The following is a 20,979-nucleotide window of genomic DNA, read 5'->3' as shown; positions in this document are numbered from 1 at the left end:
TATCAAGAAGAGCAGCTGTGGTATAAAGACTGGCATTAATCTACCAGTCCTTTAAATCAGGCACCTGGCCGCAGAACCCCAGAGCCCTTCTGGCTCACATACCCGGACCTCTTCCCCATGGATGAGGCATTTTGGAGAGCACCCAGCTCTCACTCGGGGGTGTGTAGCCAGGGTCTTGGGTACCTCAGTTTAGAAGAAAGTTATCTTTGTGTACTCATTGTAAATCAAACATTAAAAGTTGCAGAAAAGTATTTATAGTTTTAATCTGAAAGCATTTCCTCTTTAAAATGACTTGGTGTTTCTTAAGGCTAATTAAGCAGAATGATAACATACGTCATATTACCTTTCTTAATATCAGGAGCCCAGCTTCCTTTTCAAATGTACGTGGTCCCTAAGATGATTATATGACATCAAATGAGAATAAAGAAGTAGAGCACGTACAACTCTGTCATGACAACTCCAAACCAAACAATGTTGTCTTAACTCTTATTGTAATATTCATCACAATGGTTATTCAAGACGGTTCTAGAGGTGTACATAAACACTTTGGAGACCACAATTACACACTTACTATTCTCTTTATTACTAAAACATTACAACTATTTAATACCAAATACTTTCTTTTTTTTTTTATTTTTATTTTTTTCCAAAAGGCACAGTGGAACTCTACTCCCACTGGTTTAGTTAGGTAGTCTGAGCATGAACTCATGCTGGAAGTTTGGTTCAAGCTAACACCTCTAAACACTGCAGTTTTCATAATCTCTTAATTAATTTCTACAGTAACAAGTGGATTAAAAATTACTGAGAGTGGTTCCAAGATATCCCTTGAAATTTCCTTCAAGATAGAGTAGGACACATTGAGAGCTGTAATTTCACTTCACAGATGCTGTCTCTGACTCCGTCAATCTCAGTAGGAAAAAAATGGTGACATTTGTAGCATGCTCCTGGCATCACTTTTCCACAAGAGCACTTGAGAAGTCACAGGGGGGCTGAACAGGTCATTTAGATGGTGGAAACCTGCTCCAGGCTCACTGGACAAACCTCTTTGCTCTGCTCTAATCGAGGTTTTTCATTTTCTTTGAGTTTCTCCTCAGATTTTTTGAGTAGCCACACCAGGGCAACGCCCAACGTGTGAGACACATCCTTGGCCAATCTCCGGGGTCTACCAACCCGGCAGCAGACTCCACTCCCTTGGGCTGAGCAGGCAGAGGCAAAGGCCAAGGGGCTTTGGCTGCTACAAGCGGGCAGGTTGCATTAGGTTTGGAGCTATTTTTTTTTAATTATTATTTTTATTGCTTGACTGTGTTGTTTGTGTGTTTCAGTCACTGCTCATCATTTTACAAGTACTGAAATTAATGACTTAATGCCACCTAGGTATTAATTCAAACAGCCAGTGCATTAATTTAGTGCCTCCCAAGTAGTTAAAGGCATTAATACAAATATTAGTGTTTAGCTTCTCCCACAGCTTGGAAAAGAATCAGTTTGTTTACCTTCTGTGTGACTCCATGCAAGTTAAAGGGAAAAAAATGTATGGCAAGGCTTTAGGTTAGGACAACTTCAGGTTGGACAGTCCAACGTAGGAAGCTGCAAGGCTGTTTCCTCCCTCTGCCTTTTGGAGGCAAACTTATACCCCTTGAGCTTTCATGGGAGTAATTTTTATTTTGCATTATGGTGGGAAAGGTGAGAAAATCCTGGGACTTCCCCATTTATCAGAAATAACCACATTTGTTAAGTCTCTACAGGCATCAAACAACACAAAGGAATCTTAAATGACTTACAATGTTAATTAAGCAGAGAAGGTCAGATATTTGCTGCCAAAACATTTTAAGTAGAGTTGACAGAATTGGTGATGAGAAAAAGATCATTTTTAATGAGTCTCTAGATTAAACAGGGATTTTTTAATATTAAAAAAATAAAGTTGATATGCCCCAGTATTACAGTTTCAAAAGGAAATATTTTATTTTTCTGTGTCTTCTTGTCTAGACATTTCAGCACACTAATACTGGGGAAAAAAATGCAACAGAAAAATGTTTCAAAATCAGAATAGTTTGATTGATTCAACTATTTATCTACTAGCAATTTAAGAACATTTTCAACTTCTTAACCCTTAAAGGATTCTCCTGAAAGAAAAAACAGCTCCTTAGCCACCAATAATTCACATTAATATTTCATATGAAATGAAGCAAGAATAAGGATTCTGTCTAGCCTCTCTGTGTCTCAGTATTGTTTTGATGTTTTTATTTTTTTGAACTCTGCCTGCATCATTTTTGCTCAAGGGTTTGAGCTTTTTTCTTCCCCCTCTTCCACCATCCCTGTTCTTCTCAGCCTTTTCCCTCATCATTGCCACCACACAGAACAAGGATGAGCCTCCAAAGGGCCTGGGTGGCAGTGGTCTCAGTAACGTTGATGGAAACATGTCCTCATCTTCCTACTGGAGGGCCAAGTGGCCTGGACAAGGAGGCACAAGCATTAACTCGTCTTTCTTTTGAGAAGGACACTGGGTGGGGGAACTGGGGGTATAAATCTAATATCAACCCCCAGCAGGACCAGATTCTGCTCTTGGTAACATCACAGGTCTAGAGAAGAGCAAAACAGCAGGGCCAGACCTTCTTTCCCCACGGCACCAGGAAATGCCAGATCAAGAGCTTTCTGTGCAAGACAGAACCTGAGGCTTATTTCCTTAAGATAAGGACTACAGAGAGAAGAGGAGATTTAGGAAGAAGGAGCATTTCCCAACCCAAAGAGAGCTGCAGAGATTTACAGCCTTGTTTTACTGGCACTTGGTACAGCACAAGACAATGCCACTAACTTCACAACCCAGTCTCAAAACCTCCTCATAGGTACATTGGTGGAAACCAGGTCTACATTTTAAGATCCTGAAGTCCAAAATGAAGTCTCTTAGGAGATGCAGCTTTACTTCTCAGTGACTTTCTTTTCCTGTAAATCAAGCCTTTTGCTGCTGCTGGGAAAGATACAGACAATGACTATCAAGCCTTCAGATTTCCACTGCTGAGGGGGCTGCAGACAGACCCACAATACGCACTTAGCATGCAGGACTGGCAACGTGCAACGTTTGCTTCATGGAACAGCATCATTACACAGCAACACTGCAGAGGAGCAAATCAATGCCAGCTCCCACTGATGTGATGTCTTTTGTACCTGGATTCATAGGTGGAGATTTTATCTTCCTCTAGAAAGTTACAGAAGCAGAAGTTTTTCCTACTGTCCCCCAATTGCTTGCAGGTATTGTTTACAGAGTGAGAGAACAAATTTGGAAAACAGCTAAGGTTTAACCACTTCAACAAGGAGAAGTAAAAATTTGACTATATAGAATCCACTGCTAACATTACTTTTCAAAAACATTTTTTCCTTGAGAAACGTATCATCAGTATTACAAGTATTGCAAGGAGGCACTGGAGGGTCCAGAAGGTAAAGGGGGATTCAACAGGCAGCAGCACCCTGCACACTTTCCAGTCTCATAGCTAGCTAATAGGACGTTTCCAGATTTTAAATTGCCAGGTTTTCTTCCCCCTGCAGCCCGATGGAGGGGTTTGTTAGAGTGAACCGTCTGTGCCACCATGTGGAAGCTTGCAAGAAGTACAGGAGTACAAGCATCCAGAGTTGGTAGCATTCCTGTGCCAAGCCTCATCATTTAAGTAAAAAACCCGGCCAGTATTGCAATTCCCTGCCAGCCTGGCTGCCTGTAGGGAATCACCCCAAATGACACGCGGTCAGGGAAGAAGCTTAATTTCTTCGGTCTGATCTGCCAGTGGGTTAACATAACAATACACCACCACATTCCCAAAATTTACTCCCGAGTTTGAGTACACCCGGACTTAGTGGTATTTGTAATCTGGAGCTGTGTTTGCTACCCTCACATCCTCTATAAATTGCTGTTGACTAATGAGCAGAAAGGCAAGTGTTTTTTCAATAAAATACACATAACAAAATGGTGAAGGAGGAACTGTCAGCAGATACAGCTCAAATGCATTAACTAAAAGCAGTTTAGCTGCTTGAAAACCATCTGCATCTCAATGCAGGCAGTTGTAGGCAATCCCAGGGCAGTACACATACATTTTTAAACCATTCAAGGACTACATGCAGTCAGAGTTAGAGGAAAAAAAAATGCAGACACTAAAATATATAATTTTTGCATAGACTAGAATATTAATGCCAAAAAAGAAATGAGCATCTCAGCCCTGAGTACTCTGTGAAGCTTTTCAGCCATTTATGCCCTATGAACTGTTGTGGATATGCAACTTACCTAAACAATGTACTTGGTACTGCTAATACATAATTCAGAAGAGAAAGCTTGTCATGAGTACCGTTCCAAAAATATTTGTTTGCTGTACTGTATGCTTGTTTAAGCTATCAGAAAGGTTTCTGCACTTATCACATACTCCAAAGAGGAGCTAGGTGGAAAAGAAATGAGTTTAGCAGGGATGCATGCATATTAACATAACCATTGTTTATTTCTGCACCTTTCTCTGTTTTTATGCATTAAAAACAAAGCAAAGAAAATCCCTAGCCCTTCATAAAGACTAGCGCAATAGCATAAAACATAGGGAAAAGTAATCAAAGTTGTTAATTGTCGCTCCCTAGTTATGTTCTTACACACATATATATGCACAGATTTATGTGTACATACATAAATGAATATACATTTATATCTACTATTCCTTACACTCATGAGAAAGGGAAAAAATACTCTGAGACCTTCCTAGTTCTCTATGGGAAGAGCTGTCATTTTAACATCTACTAATAGGAGTCTACTGTGGCTTCCCTGGGAGGCCTGGGTTAAAGACTGTTGACAGCACTCTCTGACAGCAATGAAGCCTTCAGTTCCCAACCTGGGCATGCAGAAAGCAAGGGACAGTGAAATGAGGGACAATGATATTGTCCTGAAGTTTTCCAGCATTACTGGAAGGTAAACATTTTGACGCAGTTTTATACAGACCGAGTGAGGTCCTATGAAATTTAATCTGATTATCACTAAAAGAGTAGGCTGTCTCCATATTAATTATACATATTAAAAAACTTCAGAGGTGCACAAATATCACTACATTGTAGTCATCATTAAGTCATCCAAATTAAGTAAGATGTAAGTAGTACTATTAACCTTCTAAGTCTGACTTTCTATGCAATAGCCCACCTTTAGCTAACATTTATGTCCTGACTGTTTTCTGAGCAACATTTGAGACTGATTAGTTACATACGGACATAGAGACCATATTAAAAAAATGAATTTAGAAAACTGACATTAGAACTTCCTCTCCTTCCCATGATGTCCAAAAAAAAAAAAATCAGCTGTAGGCACCTTGCATAGGAAACCAAACTTCTTGCAGGATAGAGATCCTGTACATTCCCAAGAATGAATTTAGGCTGTATAGTGACTGCTATGGGAAGCTGAGCCACAGATCCTACAACAACTGCAGCATGAGACCCTGCAGGCATAAGGAGCTCTGGTGCCTGGTGTACTGAGATGGAAGCCAGGAGATTCAAGATTTCACTCCCTGATCAGCCAAAGACTGTCTGGTCTTGAGTCCCACACTTTCTACCACCTATTTTGGTTGTAAGACACAAAGGGCAAAGAAAATACCCAAAGTTCCCGGGCTTGCACAGTGCCAAGTAAACTAAGTCAAGCTCAGTGTCATGCCTCAGTATGCTAATGCAATGCACTCAGAAGCAAGTTGCTTATAGCACGAGAGCTGTCACCACTTTTATCCTTGCTGCCTACAGTGGAGGCCAAAGGGGTCCTTAGACCCCTCCATGTACGAACACTGGCTGCTGTAGCTCCAGCTCCATGCAACGTGTCACTGCTGCTTTATCCTTGCCAAGATCAGGACCCATGTCATTCAGCATGTGAGCCTCTGCCTCTTGGCTGCACGCCATCCAGACCTTCTTCAATCTCACAAGTCAGGAGTGCTCAGTCCCAGCTCATGTTGCTCATACTCACACTGCTCATACAGCAGCCAGAACCTGGCCCAGGGTGAAGCACAGAGCCTGAAGAGCAGCCTCTTCCTGAACACAATGCCAGGCGCCTGCTCTGCTTTGGCTGGGCTCTTCCTCCCAACCCAGGGCAGAGCAGCAGCACCACGCCAGGGGCACCCTCAATCCCTGCTGACTCCAAACACATCCCATAACCCCCAGCCAGCCTCTGGCCAAGCATCATGAGGAGATGGAGGAGAGCCTATGACACATCATAGTGTCTGCTGGTGGTTAGCTTCAGTTTTACCATGCCATTGCACTGCATTTGTCCAGGCATGGACACTATTTCATTTCCAAGTGCACCAAGGGGACCAGGGAGAGATTCCTCATTTCTCCTGCCTAGTCCAGCAAAGTAGATGGAGACATGATGTAAGATATCATATGCTCTCTCATATCTGAGGTTTCGGAAAGAAGTGAGGCATGCTGCAGGCCTCACTTTAACAGCCCAGTCATGCCCTGAATGAGGTGAAAGTCGGCACAAGCGGCAGTTGCTAAGTAAGAACAGTGAAATCCTATCTGTGCATGCAGGAATTGGCCTGGGAGTTCAGACCAAAGCCTCTTCTTTTCAAGGTAACTCTAGCAAGGATGAAATAAAGTAGAAGACATTTAATGCTAAGGAAGATAATTATGCTGCTTTTTACTATTATTGAAACAACACATCTATTAAAACAGACTCAATGAAAGTTAAACAAGCTCACTAACATCTTCAATTTCATTTGGTAATCTAAATTCTGGAGACTTATGGGAAACAGCAGAGAGAAGCTCTCTACCTCCATTAATGTTTTATGTCAGAGTTAAATTTTATTCCAGAACTGCCTTGTTTCAGTCTCAGAGTAGTATTGTAACATCGTAGAGGCGACTGTGTAGAGTAGTTTAATTACTATCAGATGGTTAGATCAGTGTGAAAGCACAGAGCTGGCATTGATGAACAAGCCAACAAAATTAAACCACTCACTGGAAGCTGTTCCTTAAATACTTCTGCAATGGCAGAAGAGAATTGAATTCATAGATTAAAATTTCAAGCAATGCTTACTATCTTTCTTTAAAAAAAAAAAAATCACTAGAAAATAGGTGGGATTTTCAGAGTTACTTCAGCAACTAGGGTTCCTACACCTCATTTGCAGAAAAGCCTTAAGTGCCAGGAAGCCTGTATTTGATAAACTCAGGTATGTTTCCTCCAGATACACTGAAACATTAGAAGGTATTTAAAAAAATCTCCTGAACTATTTCAGCAAAGACAAGATGGATTAAACTTCAAATTAGTTTTCCTGAGATTTACAAACAGGGTGCAGGGGTCTTCTCACAATGTAGAGACTGGCTTCCAGAATTACTAAAGTAGTTTCTAATAAAGCCCCTGCAATCTCAGGTTTTTCAGCTACAAGAGTATAAAATTAAGGTATGTGAAAATGTATGATACAAGCCGTGGCTAGCAACATTCCTAGAGAGCTCATTTCAATGGTTACATGGAAATGACCACCCTAAGATGACTGGAGAAAAGAACTTCACAACCTAGAGTCCTTCCAACCTGATTTCTCATGTTTCTAAGGGATAAAATAAGTTTTCATAGCTGCAAGTTCCTTCCTGCAACTCTATGAACTCGGCAGAAACTGCCATGAAAAACAAGAGATGTGGAACCCCACATAACGACAGAGCCTCAGGATGCAGGACTGAGGGAAGAATGACTGCCTGTTAGCTAGTCCAGTAGACATTAGAGGAAGAGTTGAAGCACTCACAAGGTGTAATTTCCAACAGGCATCCTGTTAGCAATTGATTCATTGTGGACCCAACAATAAACCTGAACCAGCACCAAGCTCTCACAGCCCAGCTTGTGGGAACATGTTTTCTTGCTTCCCTGCATGGACACAAGGTCCTCGAGAGCCCAGAGCCAGCACTGCTCTCCGTGCTGGGCAGTGTCAGAACTGCTGTTCATTAATGTAGTAAAAATCTCATTTATTGATTTTCTTCCTGAGCAATGCAACACAGAAGGAAGTTACAACTCTTTTCATATTCGTGAACAGTGAGTAAACTGGGGCTGTGCTGAAGGCAGTCTGCTTTGCTGTTCAGATCAAAATTATCTCTAGCCAGTTTTACTGCATGGCAGTGTCATGAGGCCAGGACGGCTTACATTTGATACCAGGATCCCCTACCAGCCCACGCTTTATCACTGCCTCAAGTTTTCATCCCTTTCTTGCAGGCTCACTGCTTGTGGCCCACTACCTTCACACCCCCGGCACAGCCAACAGAACAAGCAGGTGTTCTCTTGACGATGAATTGCTGGACAGACTTGTCCAGTGGTAATGTAAACCTCTGCTTCCTAGAATCACTAATAATGCAAGGCACTTCCACATATAGGGTATCAAAGTCAATATGTTTTAGAACACCTTTCTTCTCCAAACGTGCCAAGAATCAAGTCTCTCAGGGGTAAGCTTCAAAGACCTCCAAAATGAGAAGTATCCAAAGCTATCACTTACTTTTGAAATCTGAATGGAATCTAGTTTTATGACCACTGTTGGTATTGGAAAACAGAAGTGTCTCTGTTCATCTAGAGTCATAGCATGTATTCTGCCAATAGCTCAATTTCAACTTTTTTTTTTTTTACTTGAAATGCGTATTAAGTGAGATGTTCCTAGTTTTATTGTTGGAGTAATTTAACTGAGCAGCAAATCATTGTGTAAACTTAAGATACTACTGACAATGCAGGCTTTTGAAAAAAATTAGATTTGATGCACTGAATTATAGGAGAGCTGAATTAGTCTGCTTACGAGAAACACTAACATTTCATATAAATGGCCCAAAAGAAGAAGAATTATGTTAAGACTCTCAGTGGGTAGACAAAACAGGTTTTTAACAGCATGAAACGTTCCTCTGAACAGGCAATTTCTTAGTCCTACCCTGCTGAAATTAATGAGCCTACTTAGAGGCAAAGAGGAAAAGGAATCCACTTTTTGTTTTCCATTTGGCATTTAGGAACAAATGAAATCTACTTGTATGATAATTCAAGGAATAAAACAATGATTTGCCAGCTTTTCTCACATCTTAATAAAACACAGTAATTAAATCCACTATGGTGATGACAGCATTCATTGGGTAGTTTTTTGAATAGTTAATTTTATCTTGCATATTTTGGAGTGCCAAACAATGATAAGTAAAATTGTTTATAATAATCTGAGTATGGGGAGGATATAAAAACATTAAAAAACTTTTTAATGACAGAATACAAGTGAGGACAGTAAAATAACCTTCAATATGGCAATCTCCCTCCAAACTATGAGGGTGCCTGAAGGGAGATCATTTTTTCAAAGCAGTAAGTGAGAGGAGAAGATCTTTCTCCACTCAGACATGTTACAGGGCAGTCTAGGTCTGCCTCCACTGAGGGGATGGAAAGGCACTGGGGTTTAACTGAAACACAAAACAATGTGATGAGCAAGAGCACTAGGTGGAGCAGGTGGGAAGGAAAGGATAAAAACAGGAGGCAGAGAGGGATGGAAACAGTGGTGCTGAGGAGCAGATGCAAACTGTTGAAAGAAAAGGAAAGATGATAACATCCCAACAGAGCTGAATCCAGGTCAGGATGAGTAACATTTAAAGCCCACACAATTCTCTGTACAAGTCGTATGTAAAATTGCCATAGGGCTATAAAATGTCTCCTCTTCTCCTTTTACTGTTCACTACTAGAGTTTGAACAACTTCAGTGTGAGGGAGAGGCATAGCCTGGCAGGTTTCAGAACAGGACCAGAACCATCTGCATCAACATCCCGAAAGAGACCGATGGACATTCATACTGAAAGCAAGAAATAAGATTTTTTCACTGCTGCCTAAGAATGACAGATGAAAGTATACTAGAAGACTTTGCTTAATATTACCCCTTGATACAGTTTTCACAAATCATTACGCACTTTTACAAGAGAGTAAGCAGTTCTAAAAGAACCTCTGTGGTCTTTCATCACCATCTCTAACCCACATCATACAAACTGTATTTACCTTTATATTCTGAATGTACATATTAACCAGCAAGTGGTCCTGTACAAATTGAAATGACCCCTGAAATACCCCTTTGCTTCTAATTACAAAGTACATTTTGCCAGGAAATCTATCCAAGTTACGAGAATCATGGACTTAAATAGCACAGATTAAAAAAGAAAATCTTTTCTTGGAAACTAGTTTAGAAATGATTTACTGTTTTGTACACCTGCAAGAGATGTGATAAGATTTTTTCCAGGCCCTAAGTGATCTGTACCCTTGATCATTTAGGCATCTCCTATTAAGGAATCTAAATTAAATTAGCTTTTAAAACACAGGGTTTGTTTTCTATGTTTATTTCAGTAAATCGAATTTGCTCTCTTGCTGTTAGAGTACAAATAGGTCAATAAAGAGAAGGCAGGGGTAGTACTGGGAGTTATACCCATTGCAAGATAAGGGAAAGAGAGCACCTAGTGGGTGAGAACCATATCATGCTGGTGTCATATCCCAAAGGACATAGCTAACACTGTATTGACGGAATAAATTAAAGTGAGCCTAGAAAACCTGTTTGAAGTAAATAGTCACAATAGCATTCAGGGGATGGAGTAGGTTATTCCAGGTCACAATTCTGTTGCCATTAGTTTCTATCATTCAGTTCTCCCGTTCGTTTACAATACAAATTTTGTTATTTAAACAGATCTGCATGCTACCTATCATACACATACCACTGCTTAAGAGAAGGGTAACAACTTCCAAAGAGAAACAATTAGAGCTTTAATCACTTTAATATTAGGACACTTAATGAAGCAATCCAACAGTAGCATCATTTTACAGCAGAGACGACTGTACTCTGACACCCATCTGCCAAGTGCCAAGGGAAATGATGATATTTTCCAACTCTTTGATGAAGCAACACGAAATACATGGACTCTCCTACAGGGCAGCTGTTATGTTCTCCTCAGATGGGCATTCAGCAGTAAAATATATGAGCTTGAGGAGAAATATTAGGGTATACATCGCAAAAGTTTTTTTTTCTCTCTCTCGCCTTCACTGAGTTGCCTCCAGGTGGCGCAAATCTTTCTCAAAAGGAAACGCAAAGGAGCAGACATGAAACTATCTGAATCATTTCTAACACTATGTAAACGTAATGGTAATGTTTCTAATACCTGTGCAATTAGTCCCAACCGCCTTAGTAGCTTTAAGTTGATCTACCTTTGCTCATCTGCAAAGACAGAGCTGGAGCCCACTGGAAAATAAACAATTTGAATAACTGCGAAGGGAAGCCTTACACTGGAACACAGACATGCAAGACAGCCTACAAGACTCAGCCAGTGCTGCAGACATAAATTGCAGATGAGAGCATATGAACACATCAGAAAGCACAGGAGACCTGAAGTATTCAAACTAAAAAGATGCAACGATATTTGCTACAAAGACATGACACAGCGCAGCAGAAAACAGCCAAGAACACAGACAAACTGCCAAGCACACCTTCAAAGCTCCAGTTTAATGGTAAAGAAGAAAGCTGCAAATAAAGGCCTCTTAAGCTCTCTCTATTCTACCTACTTTGCTGATGAGAAGGGGAATGCTCTTTTTATAGTACTCAGTTCCAGCTACTGGGCTCAGAACAAGAAACTAGATCTTAGCTGCAAAGCAAAGGTAGTCTTTACATCAATTTACAAGAATTAAAGTTTAAGACACCACCACAAAAATGAGAAACTCAGCTGAAGATGCAGCATGCAGTGAATTTGGGACTTTGCAAAGTAGTAATGAATCTCACAGGTAAGGCAAGTGCTGAAAAAACCTGTGCTTTTTCTAGCACATACTAAAGACTACAGTGTATTTCTAATCTTAGAAGGAGTGATAACATTTGGCTAATACAAAGTAGGAAATTACTGCCGTATTTAGGTACCTCTAAGTCAAGAGATTAATTATCACAAATCTTTGCCAAGTCTTTCAGTTTCTTCAAGGAAGAAGTCAACATCTGGTTTCCTGGTTACTGGTTTGGAGAAAACCATTCTGAAAGAGTTGGTTTTGTCACCTTGTGGCTGGTAGTTAACTATTTTCATTCCTTCTTGTATCATCAGTGGTTTGATCTTGGGAGCAATCTTAATACAAGGTGGGAATGGAGTGTGGTCATTTTACCTTTTCCCAAAAAAGGAGGAAAATAATTTTCTCCCTCCCCACTACATCTGACTTTGCAGTATAATCTAGGATACAGTTCAACCCAGATCAAAACATTTCACAGGGAAGTGTCCAATGGAAGAAAGGATTTGCTGGGAGAAGATCAATGCATTATTTTAACCGCTTAGTTACATGTGTCCTATGGTCTTTACTGATGCCAGAAAGATTTCTGTCTGAAGAAGGGGGTAGGTGGGTTGGGAGTGAATAATCAATACAAAGAAATAAAGTAGGCCCCTGCATCTGAAATCATCCGATAAAGGATTAATGCCAGTGTTTCATTCTGAGGATTATCTGATGAGTATTTGATGTGACTAATGCTTTCAGTAGTAATATTTCAGTATTACAGCTCTGTGACTACTCAGATTACCATTTCTTTATTAGTTCCAAACCCCGATAAGTTTTAGCATTGGTAAAACAAACAAGGGAGGTACCTCACATGGGCATGCTGTCCTACCCCACTGCAGTAAGAGATCACTTACTCCAACACATTCTTCCTACCTCTCCTTCCCTGCCTCATCTTGCAGACTCCTGCTGATCCCATTGATGCAGAGGCTATGCACTTCTTTCCACTCTTTCCTGACTCTTCCAAAGCACCACAGAAGGTGATCATAAATCATCTTTAGTCCCCCACTTGTAGACCACTGCAGAGGTGAAGAGGTGCATGGTTAATGCACCATGATGACTTTGCTGGCTAGGTGATTTAGGCAGCAACTCAGGACAAATTACAGAAGACCGGTTGTATCAACAATTTTTTGTAATGTTAATCTAACACACTCAGACTTGTGCTACTTCTGGGGTATTAAAGCAAACTTTTCTACCATCACAACCACTTTCAGAACTGTTTCTCATTTTATTTGGAAAATTAATGTATGAGGTTTCATTTCTCTTTGGATTTGTCCAGTTCTACTTCTGACACTGTTGCTCTTTACACACAACCCAAACACACACTGCTCAGTTTTCTCTTGAACTCTGTTCCTTGTAAAGGTACCCAGCAAGTTCAACAAATCTGTTATCAGTCTCTTGAATATCAACACATTTAGAGAAGCAGCTATTGCAATGACAAACATTCACTATATATTCCATAAATGGTAGAAAATTACAGGTTACACTGGCCTGAGAACTTTGTGTTACGCAGAACATGCCAGTCTAGAGTATGTCAGCAATATCTTTATGAGAGTAAAAAGCTGTTATGAAATAACGCCATTTCTTGAATAATCATTGCTTTTGTTTGCCTTTTTATTATTATTTAATTAAAACAGCACAAGATCTATAAGGAATCTAGCCAGCTAAGATTGCCAGTGATGCACGTCCACTTTGGTTTTGCCTTTTAACTAATGTATTAATCACTAAATGGGAAATTATACTAAATCAGTCCTTCAGCTCTTTTGGTTTAGATTTCAGGGTTTTAGGACTTTGCCTTACACCCTGCCTTAAGTATTCCTTGATTTTTTTATTTTTTTGAATATATCCAACTTGTTTTCATGGATTATAAATCAAGAAAATTAGAATATTGAAGTGCATAGATTTTACTATAGATCACAATATAACACGATTACGTCTCTACTATGTAAAAAGAAAGATTAGAGCAGAAATGCCTTTTTCTTTTTTAAATATGATGTACTTTTTCACAACAGTTGTCATTGTGATTAAATTATAAAAAAGCAAGCATGCACATTTTACTCCTCATGTTTTCTATGTCAGCCTCTTTATGCAGTGTATGCTACTATGTATGGGAAATGTGGTTATCTAACAAACAAAAAGCTACTGTATTCTAAATAAAACTCAAGTTCCATACATACACAGAATTATTTGGAAAATTAAAACTGGCAACATCCTCTCAAGGAAAGGGACAAGATGTTTTAAGTTTTAAAGGCTGGAGATGTTTGGAAAACAAAGCTACACAAATAGAAGCATGGACTATTGCTATCATGAAGCTGAGAAAAATAGAAGATTATCATGGAGCTTTTCAGCTGCTCATGGGTTCCATACAAACTGTAGGATTTCAATAGGAACCTATGGTTTCAAACTGAGTTCACCTACATTTAGTCACAAGTTCCACTTGTCTTCAAAATTACTTTAGGATCTCTGAACAGTTAAAGGAAAGATATTTGCAGAATGTTTAGCTTCACCATTTGGGAAACAGGAAACCTACATGCTTAAATTTAAACAGGACAATTAATTCAAGTAACTCTGGAGAGAGAAGATGAAGTCCCTAGCCATATAATTCTAACATGAATGAGACTCATAATAAAATATCTCCTGCAACACTAAAATTTACTTCTATTTTTGGTTCTAAATATTTAGTATCAGTGATTAAAAAAAAAATCTAGAATAAATCTGTGTTTTCAGAGTCCTTTCCTACCTTTGCTTTCCATGTTAGCCAAAGCTTTAAGACATCAATGTCAGCTACACTGAATTGTCTCGTCCCATGTCAAAAGCTGTATCACGCTATTCGTCCTTCTGCACACATCTGGTTACAGGTTTGTAGAAGACCTAGTAAAGCAATATGATAGTCATTTTTGAAATGGCATATGTACAAATAACTAGGACTATTTATTTTTTTACAGTTTAAAAGACAAACAGGATTAAAATCTCTCCTTGCTCAAAGTCATACCTTCATAAACTGAAGAAAAATAAACCTTAATGAAGCAGTAAGTAGATCTGGCTTAAAACTATGAAGATTAACAGAAAAACATGTGAGAAGGAATCACATGATGTTAGAAATGATCATTCTCATATCTGTGTTTCAGGCATTTGATTTTACCATTAAAACAACAGGTTTCCCATTGTTCCTGTTGCTAAGAATGACAGCACATATCTTGGTAAACTGAACTACTAAATAAGCAAACCTCTTTACTTCTCATAACAGCTTCTCATAGGCACATTGAATGCATTTGCCATATAATGCCAAGGTTACAAATATAGAGCTCCAAACCCCCACTGGTAGTTAATCAAAACCAACGGAAGCCACATTCCCTGTGTGGGCTTCAAGCATCTCCATGAGAGGTTGGTTGCTGCATTTTGAAAGCTGCCTCATGCTGAGTACTGCAAGAATTATTTGCATAAAGGAATAGTGAAAAGTAACTAAAATGCTCTAAATTTACACCTTTCTTTGCTGCCTGTTGACTTCTGCTGTAAATAAAACACACACACATACTCAACTCTGCATACTGTAGTAAAGCACCTAGCAGCACGAGGAACGATTTAATTTTTACTGAGGTATATTCTGCTTGCCAGGCATTCATGTGGCAAGCAAGCTTTGCTGTCAGAAGAACAGCAGCTTCCATAGATATTTTAATGAAGAGATGGGTGCGGTGAATAGTCTATTATTTTGATTTATACAAAAAAAAAGAATACTTAGAATAACAAGTAACTCTTGGGATGTGATAAATCCCCTTTTAAATCTCTCCATTCAGTCTACTTCCAAATATTTGCAACAGCTCAGAAAAAGAAGCCTGGGCTTGTTGGAAAAATCCCAAATTCAAATATTATACCATACAAACTCAGCAATTCTGTCTTTCAATTATAAATCTTTAAATTTATAAATGCATATTTAAATCTAAGCTTGGCTAATACCACTTTGCGGAACTATTTGCTCTTCTTAGGGGGAGAGTTTTCCAAAATCTAGAACCAGTCTCAAAAGACATCACCTTACTTTTCAGGTGTTTCCCAACAAAATAACATCTTATGTGTCTAAATCATTGAAAGACATGCATCCGTTTTATGCTGTTTTTGAATATTCTCTGTCTTTTTGAAACTGTTGAGATCTGATCAATGTCCTCACACATCTCTCCTCTCTGGAGCACACCCACATGGTAGGATGTCAGGGAGGCTCCCAGGAACATGGCTCTCTACTCATTTGACCCCAACAGAATAGGAAAGCTTCTCCTCTTGACTACATGAGGGCTCTGGAGCAGGAAACAAACCAGAAGATGCAAATAGCTACACAAGCTATCAGAAAGCTGAAAAAACCCAAGTAGTTGAACTGGTTTTGCTCTGCCCTGATGCTTGTCTGAGCTGCAATCCAGCTTTCATGCTTGTAGCATTAATGGGATCTCAAGGCTGCTCACAGGAGCCACCCAAAGCACGGTGTGAGAGAAGGGGTGGCCTGCTCAGGTTACCTTTTCACAGACAAAGAAGACTGGGCACTGATGGGCACTGCCCCCATCAGCCTGGGCAGCTTCTAAGTAACAGACAGGGCCCTAAAGATCAAATATAATGCAAAGCAGTAACCAGATGTTCATGACTGAGTACTCCAAATTGTTCCTGTGTAGATAGAAGCTTACTAAGCAGTTATGCCTAACCACCAGTTAGCATAGCATTTAATTTGTGCTATTCATTATGGCTATGCTATTTACCACAGCGCAGTACAGATTTCCCAGACAGTATTAGGAACCTACCTTCAGCAGCACCCTGGGTTAATTTGCCCTGATTCTGTGATTTAAACTAGTTGCATATACCCATATGGCACTGCAGTCCTTAGTACAATTAGAACTGCAAGCTTTTTCAGAGTGTAAACTGGGGACACAGGATAACAAGTGAGGGTACAGAAATGGGGATGTATCGCTCTTATGAGGAAAATACTTCCAGAATTTTGAAGGAAAAAAAAAAAAAGAGGGCCAATGGTCATTAAGGAAATATGTTATTGTGAAATATTTTAACCAGAAACATCAGCTTGATAAGCTATAATGCAGCAGGAAAAGGACATACATGAAAGGTATTCTAGAAAATGAATGCAACTTAGGGCAAAGAAATCAAAGAGATGGGCTAGATTTATTCATTTATTTTAAAGGAGAGGCCAGGATAAAACACCTCCTCCACCCCCCCCTTCTCTGTCATAGTATAGAGACAGGAAAAAGAGAGATTCAAAACAGCAGCAACATGGTGAGAATGACAAGAAAAAAAAGAACTACTCTGAATGAAAAAGGTACACAGTGCACTTGTGCTCACCTTTCAATGCTGTTGAGTTTAAGAGTGTTTCTTAGACACCTGCAGGCCACCACCCCATGCCGCCTGCATAAAATGATTGACTTATGCTCATAATAGAAGGGGGAAAGATTTGCAACCATCATTAAACGTTTAATTTTAGGAATGAAATCTGTTCAATGAATCATTCACATATTACACAGATAGAAACTAAAAAAGGAAAAGGAACTCACAGCTTACCGTCTTCCTCCAGAACAATGATAGAGAGGAGGAAAATATATTAAAAAAGAAAAGAGACTGATGACATAGAGTAAGTGTTATAAAGGGCTGCACCATGCCAGTGTTTTTCTGCACTATTCTAATATTTAGCATAGCAGATAATAAAACAGTTGCATTTGACTTGGTTTTAAGTTATATAGAGTGTCTCACTGGCTCCAGTATGGTTTAATATATCAAGTAAGATGAGCATTGTGGTGCCATTAAAAGAACCAAAAAAGTTTATACTGGTCACCCTCATACCAATCCACATTTCCCTGTTTTCAACAAAAAACACAATTTCATCTGAAATTAAGTTAGGTCTTTAGCTACAACTAGTTGGGTTATGTGGGTACAGGAAAAGAATTTGCCCCTGTATCCACTCTACATTCTTTATTTGCTGTAATCTTCAGTTTCAAATATCCTGACCTCCCACCTCTGAAGTGCCAAATAGCAGCTACCCGAACAAGGCTCCTCTACACCAAAGTTTGGTAATTTTTCTCACATTAGACTGAAATCCTTTTCATAGTTAGTAGATGTTTGAGTATATTTACTGGACACAGACATTTCAGTGGAGTAAGTTCATTATAGTTCTATTATAAAATGTAATTGTACTGTGGAAGAAGTGAGTGCTACACACATCAGATACAACTGCTTACGTGTAACAGACATTTCCCTAAAATGACTTCCTAATACTAGGCATGCAAGCCTAATTACAGAATCTAGAATTTTCAGTAGGAGCTGACAGTCTAGAGCTCCTGTAAACTTCAAAACATGAAAAAGTTGAGATATTCAGTAACCACAATACCAGAGTTGGTTAAAGATGTAAGCCGTAACTATTTATACCACTTCAAAACAAAAGCAACCCCCTAACAAGAAAGCTAGCTACTTCCCACCACCACCAAGTTCAAGAATTTGATTTAGGAAGTATAATCAATCTTATTTTGTTCCAAGCCATCTGTTTGATGTCAAATACCCTGAAATACAAGGACAACAAACTGAACAAACTGAAGCTCCAAAGATGACAGACAGTACCTCAGGAGCTCAAGTTACATGCTGCACAGGTGGTGTGCTTAATATTTGGAGCTGGCTGAGCTGATGCAAGAAGAACCGCCTTAGAAGTGTCGTGCATTGTATTACTTATTGCATGAACGCACCCTCCCTTTTTGTAAACTATCACAACCCATACCAAAGGATGACATTCTCCTGCATTATTTCCCAACACGCACCAACAGCACCCATTCAGTCAAATAAGGCCATTTGTTTCATAATCTCAGGAAAGTGGTTCCTACAGGGCTAATTTCAGTCTTTAAGCCTACAAGAATGCCAGGCACTTTCTCCAGAAAACCTGACATCCATATGCATCCAGAGCTTTGCTTCTCACGTCAGCAATGCCAGAGAGGGAAGTCCAAAGGCTCCATAAACAGTGGTGTCAGCAGCGGCACTGACAAAGTGGGGAAGTGACCCTGAAAGCAATATGGGACTGTACAAGTCCACATCAGCTCAAAACATCTCAAAAACATTCTGCTCTCCTCACATCTCAAGCAGAACTTACCTCTGTAATTAATAATGAAGTATGTTTTTTTTACTATCCGGTCTCTTTCTAAGATCCCTATTTCATTTCAGAATGGATTGGAAAAAAGGGCTATCTTCCAAAAAAAGATTTAAAACAAACATATATTGCATTTTTATCTGCAATACTGCTTCTGTCCTCTGCTTGTGAAACAAGCCCACAGTAACATCCACCATAGAACACAACTGAAGTATTATCATCCATCAGAAAACTTCCATTATTTTTAGAATAGAAACTATCCAAAGAAACCACAAGCTCAAGTGTTTCTGCAAATGTAGACCCTGTTCCTGCTGTGGTGGTAATGTACCTGAAGAGCATATTCTGAGCTTTCTTGGCTCTCCTCCCAAACACATACAGGTTTTTCAGTAATGGAGAAAAAAACTGAACAATAACAGAAGCCCTCATTTCAGATCTACCTGAAATGATATACTTAGGCATCAAGTACCATAATAATCTTTAAGTTACTTTTTGAAATAACCTAGCTGTGAGCCAACAGAGTCAACATATTTAGTTTAAAATATTATCAAAGAAAAGTATTTCAAATTTTCCTCCATTTGGAGGAAACTGGCTGAAACAGCAGGCCAGAATTTGACACAAATTAGCAGATAGTTCTCAGTGTCTTCAAAAATAAATTTTCAGCTATTTTATTTCCTGAGGGAATATATATATATCCTGCTCTGTCTTTTGGAATCAGTATCAATGACAATTTTATGTGAGTTAATGCTGCCAGATTTCATATAGTGTTGTCAGATTCAACTGAATATTAACATTAAAAATAAGTGAAAACAACAACCTGTCTTTTGATTTTCAGTATTTCTGTCTCCAAATCAGATGGAATCATTTTCCCCCTCTATCAAATATTGAGAGAAAAACGTGAACAAAGAGTAATGTTGACATTAATTCTTCTGATTACTCTAAAGATACAGGCAATCGGTTATCATCACATCCTGCTTCCAAGTATTTATAGTAACCTGCAACTATGTTCCTTATTATTTACCAGGCTACTAAGTTCATATCATATGCAAATTCTATCAGATAATTTCACATCAAAGCTGTTGAGGAAAAAACCACCAGAGGAAGAACCGATTGCCGAGATCCTTTTCCTCAGCCCTCTCACCCTAGAACTACCTGAACTATTGTAGAAAGTGATCGCATGCTGCTTCTGCTCAGATATCCTTATAACTCTTCTGAAGCTATTTTGTGGCTCACCTGATGCCCTCGGTCATGCACAGTTTTGGGGGGATCTGAGTGTGCCTAGGGCCCAGCCCTCCCCTCCTGGGGCAGAGCAGTGCCTGCAGCAGCCGTCCTCGCCTCAGCACCAACCTGAGGTGTGCCAGCAGTACTGAGCTGGAACACTGGCTCACTCATCAACACTGCCTCAGGACCAATCCAACTTTTTCTTAATATTTACCTTACAAGCAATTGTGTTTGCTAATGAACCGCTTTTTAAACCCACCTACAAGATAAAGGTATGCTTCCCCCAGTCAAGGGGGAGAGAGAAGGCTGAAAAAGTAGTTTTACCATATTCTATGGTATTTTTCAATTGTCACAATTTGCGTTGAAGTAAGTATTTTTTAAAAAAAAAAAAAAACAACAACAAAAAACCACCACAACCACAAAGTTAATCTGCCTTCAAAACAGTTCCACTGATTGCATTGAGATTAAAATTAAAGTTCAAGTTATTGCTTATTTATCTTAACACAATGTATTTTGCCCTCCCTCTCCAAAATACATCTTCCTCTAGAGTGTGATGCCAGATAAAAATAGCCTCTCTCAGTTCAGTGGGGCTGAAAGACTTCACAGGCTGACACAATCCATGAACAGGGATAATTACCCTGCTGTAGTTACCAGGAGAAAATATACCATCTGCTTAAAATTCTGGTCATCCAACTATTTCATGCATTTTCTTGAGAAGAATCTGCTCCATGACAATGAACAGCGGAGTTATTTCATATATAAACCTATATATACAAACACCTCTTTGAAAAAGCAACACCTTATTTTAAAATTATTCCCAGATGCAGAAAAAAGAAAAAAAAATCAACCAAATGGAGATTTTGGAAGACCATGGAGCACTAGTATTTGCCTTTCTA

The 20,979-nt window shown here is 39.3% G+C and overlaps 1 protein-coding gene across 2 annotated transcripts in view; it reads right to left on the bottom strand.

Moving 5' to 3' along the window:
• Positions 1 to 1,677: 1,677 nt before the first annotated feature.
• Positions 1,678 to 20,979, bottom strand: part of LOC308189344 (uncharacterized protein) — a 53,854-nt gene continuing 34,552 nt past the window's right edge. Inside the window, exons 5-6 of one of the 2 annotated variants that reach the window (XR_013946309.1) lie at positions 14,495 to 14,625; positions 1,678 to 3,107 (exon numbers count right to left, since the gene is read on the bottom strand). Coding sequence is in view for 1 of the 2 variants with exons in the window: in XM_080579292.1 (XP_080435418.1) it covers positions 14,607 to 14,625 (19 nt within the window). In the remaining variant the exon portion in view is untranslated. Of the gene's footprint in view, positions 3,108 to 12,832; positions 14,626 to 20,979 lie in introns of those variants that run through there. The other variant, XM_080579292.1, reaches the window with a different exon arrangement.

Source organism: Anser brachyrhynchus, assembly GCF_964034855.1.
Source record: "Anser brachyrhynchus genome assembly, chromosome: 2".
In the NCBI taxonomy this organism is placed as follows: domain Eukaryota; kingdom Metazoa; phylum Chordata; class Aves; order Anseriformes; family Anatidae; genus Anser; species Anser brachyrhynchus.
This window is presented reverse-complemented; position numbering and strand designations above follow the sequence as displayed.